Here is a 3,876-nt window from a genome sequence, read left to right as displayed (position 1 = left end):
AACTAAAAAAAAAAAAAAAACTAAAAAAAAAAATAAAAATATTTCTAAATCCAGGAAACAAACAAATATGAGCAAGTAATAAGACACACATTCAGTTTCTTGAATACAGCCCAGCTCAACTTCCTGATCCTTTATAGTACAAGTGTGATACATCTCTTGATCCTTTATAGATCTATAAATGTGATATATTTTGAAACTTATGCCAAAGCTAAGGATATTGCTGTATCAGAGAAAAAAAAATTAAAAGAAAAAGCTATGGACACTTCTACAACAGAGAAATTTATCAAACTTAACTTCAGGAGTAAACAGAACTTTCCACTGTGCATTTTATTTATCAGATCATAAATAATATGGAGAGTAGCATAGCAGTTGATATTGCCGACACGTTCACAGACTTTACATTAATATTCCTGTGGTATACAACCTAATAAACAGATTTTTCTTATCATATGAGAAACAAAACATCACCACTAACTAAACCAATAATAAGTTGGATTTATACCAGATGAAAGATTAAAGATATGTTTCCAAACAAAAATTGTCCAGGTATCCTAATCCCACCATCAACTATGTCACTATTATTTTATCTTTCAGTGAAAAAAATAATGCTTTGGTTAATAAATTAAAAGAAAAAAATACTTTATGTTTCTTCATGGTTTCAGACAAAACAGCTGACATGCAAAAAAGATGGACTTAAAATCATGTTTAAAACTCATGTGTTGAGGAATATAAAATAATATTGTTGAGGAATATAAAACTTCATTGTTGAGGAATATAAAATAATATTTTTGAGGAATATAAAACTTCATTGTTGAGGAATATAAAACTTCATTGTTGAGGAATATAAAACTTCATTGTTAAGGAATATAAAACTTCATTGTTAAGGAATATAAAAATTCATTATTGAGGAATATAAAACAATACAACCTTTTGTAAAAAAAATGCCAATACTAGATAAAGGCTGAATTGTATCGTGGTAAAATCTAAACTAAAGGATTCCACTTTCTATCTATAAATAATTGTAATGATAAAAAAAGATGAAAATGGGCCAATAATAAGTTTTATTTTTTTTGTCAAAGAGTCATTAAAATGAAGCAATAAATGTCTACATCTCTTTTTCATATGCTAATTACGTTCCTGAAATATCTTAGAAAATTAATGAAGTTTCTGAAATTAAAAAAATAAAATAAAATTGAACTATGATGACAAAAACAATATTCAAATTAGAGAAGCTTATAAAAGAAAATAATATCAGACATGGTATAAATGTATTGGGGAACTGTTTTCTGTTTTAAAAGTGATAAGTTTAACAAATAACATTCTATGTTCAATTAGTCAAAAAAAAGTATCTTAATTAAAAAACTTTCAAACCCTGTTAAGGTTTAAAACATACAAATTCTTACCTCTGTACCATTCCACAGATACAGAACAACTGTAGAGGAAGATGTCATTTTTAGCTTCAGTGCCATTTTTTTAGTAGTTATGATGCCAAACCCAAGCCTCCTGGTAGGATCTGAAAAAAAATGTAAGCCTGTTTTTAATACATAATATTTGTTAAGGATTTGATATATTTTAAAACTGAATGACATCTTATGCAACTAATAGGCTAAACTGCCACATCAGAGACTTCTTAAGTGCAGACACAACTATTTTAAGTCAGTAAGCAATAATGTCTGTCACATTCATAATATCTTCACAGCTGTAAGTGTGGAATATTCAGTGGTACATTACTGTTTAAATCTTTATAAACTTTTATCAAAAAAATTTTATTTATGAATTTAACACATAATTCTAAAAGAATAGAATATTGGTATTCAAAATACCAAATCTTATAAAATGAAAGAAATACATCCAAAAATATTTAGATAATAATAAAAAGTTTCCAATATCTGTAAATCTACATAAATAATTAACTTTAGATTTTAATAACCATTTACAAACACCAAGAATCATGCACACTGCTCATGGTGTAATAGTCTTTTTGATATCATATTCGCTTTTAATTTTCAGTAGAAAAAATGCTTAATTTTTGTAAGAATTAAGAATGTGTTTGTTTGTAATTAAGCCCAAAGCTACACAATGGGCTATCTGTGCTCTGCCCACCACAGGTATTGAAACCCGGTTTCTAGTATTGTAAGTCTGCAGTCATACCGCTGTGCCACTGGGGAGCTTAACTATGTGAATCAACACTAGTTTGAATTCACATTCAATTTATTCATTCCCACAAAGGATTGATGAGATCACTGATGTCGAACAAAACATTTTAAAGCAGAATGTGTAATCTTCCCAGAAATTATTTTGATATATATTCAAAGATTTTGGGTCACTTAAGTCTCAACAGTTAACTTTCTAAAACATGTCATTTTTAATAATCTTTTCTTACCTCTTTTTTGTATTATTGCAACGTTAATCAAAATAATAATTTTAGAAAAAGTCTGAAGCAACATCATGAACTAACCCCAGAGCACAACGGTAAAAAACACTAAAAACTAAATACAAATATACAAAAAAAAATGTGTATTTCATGTGTAAGTTACAACATTTTCAATATACTATTTTTATACAGTAAAAACAATGAAATTCTCAACTTACTACTAAGAATATAATAGCAAACTAATACATATAATAAGACAGAAAAACTCTGATGGATTTTTCCATTTGTCTATAACTAAATCCCTGTCTATCTGCATTTGTAACTAAAAATAAACATAAAAAGCTACGAATATCACGCAGTTCACTTTCACTAAACATTCTAAAATCATTAAAAACTTCATTCTATTTACACGTAGGTATTATATCTCAATCTTTATTGCAGCAGCATTTCAGAAAAAAATAAGTCTTATCATAAAAATTAACAGTTTCCTTACCCAAAAATGTATTTTAGATATTTATCTCTCTGTACAACAAAGAACTATTAACTTGCACCACTACTGTGGAAATTTCTGTGCATACCACAAGCCTTGAATGAAGCTCCCACCCCTAAACGTATTAATGTATTGCACCAGCTTATGATGTCATCATCCTTCAACTATAGCCCTTCACCAATAGCCAATAGGAGAACAACATATCTTCCATGCACAGTAATCAACATCAGCACAAGCATTAGAACATAAGCTCATTCTAGATGAGACAAAATAAATAAATAAGAAATGGGGAGGAAGAGTGGGAGGTTGTGCAGAGAGGGGAGTAACTATCTGAAATGCACTTTCAGGTAAGGAAATTGTCAACTTTAGAAACCTTTCCTCATATCTGTACACGACAAAGAGCTAGAGCTCCTTTCTAGGAATATCATTAAATTCAATACAAGTTCTTCTTCATTAAATAAAACGTCATCTTACAATCCTCTTAAAATAATAATCTGGCTTCCAGCATCCAGACAATACTCTTTAAAATAAAATTAACAAGCAGGTGTGTTTTTTTAATTTTTGTTACATTCAGTAAGACAAACCACATCCAAAACTTGACAACTTTAATAATTTTAGAATTACATTTTGACACAACAGTCCTACTAAAGTCATCACAAGTGCTAAGTACGTTCATAAAAGTCTGGAAAACATAACTGTTCTCTTGAAGGGAAAGTTCTCACTAATTCAACCTGAAAATACTGGTCTAAATCAAAGCCTCATACTTGAATTAATTTTCATAGTATCAAGCTACTAAACAATCATCAGTCGTTATACAAATAGTTTTAATTATATTTATTTACTTTCTAACATTGAGCATAAGTAGATTCTCTTTATAAAAAATACAGTACATAATTAATTATAAGTTACAACAGAAATATTGTTTGTTTGTTACGGATTTGGCGCTAAGATAGCCGTCCCTAATTTAGCAGTGTAAGACTAGAGGGAAAGCAGCAAGTCATCACCACCCACC

General features: G+C 29.0%; 1 protein-coding gene across 3 annotated transcripts in view; it reads right to left on the bottom strand.

Moving 5' to 3' along the window:
- LOC106468111 (thioredoxin domain-containing protein 11-like) overlaps positions 1 to 3,876 on the bottom strand; it is a 41,290-nt gene that overhangs the window by 19,288 nt on the left and 18,126 nt on the right. For all 3 annotated transcript variants that reach the window (XR_002612554.1, XM_013928524.2, XM_022396410.1), the window contains exon 5: positions 1,404 to 1,513. Coding sequence is in view for 2 of the 3 variants with exons in the window: in XM_013928524.2 (XP_013783978.1) it covers positions 1,404 to 1,513 (110 nt within the window). In the remaining variant the exon portion in view is untranslated. The remainder of the gene's footprint in view (positions 1 to 1,403; positions 1,514 to 3,876) is intronic.

The sequence above is a fragment of the Limulus polyphemus genome, unplaced genomic scaffold, assembly GCF_000517525.1.
Source record: "Limulus polyphemus unplaced genomic scaffold, Limulus_polyphemus-2.1.2 Scaffold2877, whole genome shotgun sequence".
NCBI classification, from domain to species: domain Eukaryota; kingdom Metazoa; phylum Arthropoda; class Merostomata; order Xiphosura; family Limulidae; genus Limulus; species Limulus polyphemus.
Note: the sequence above shows the minus strand (reverse complement) of the source record. Positions and strands in the feature narration are given on the sequence as shown.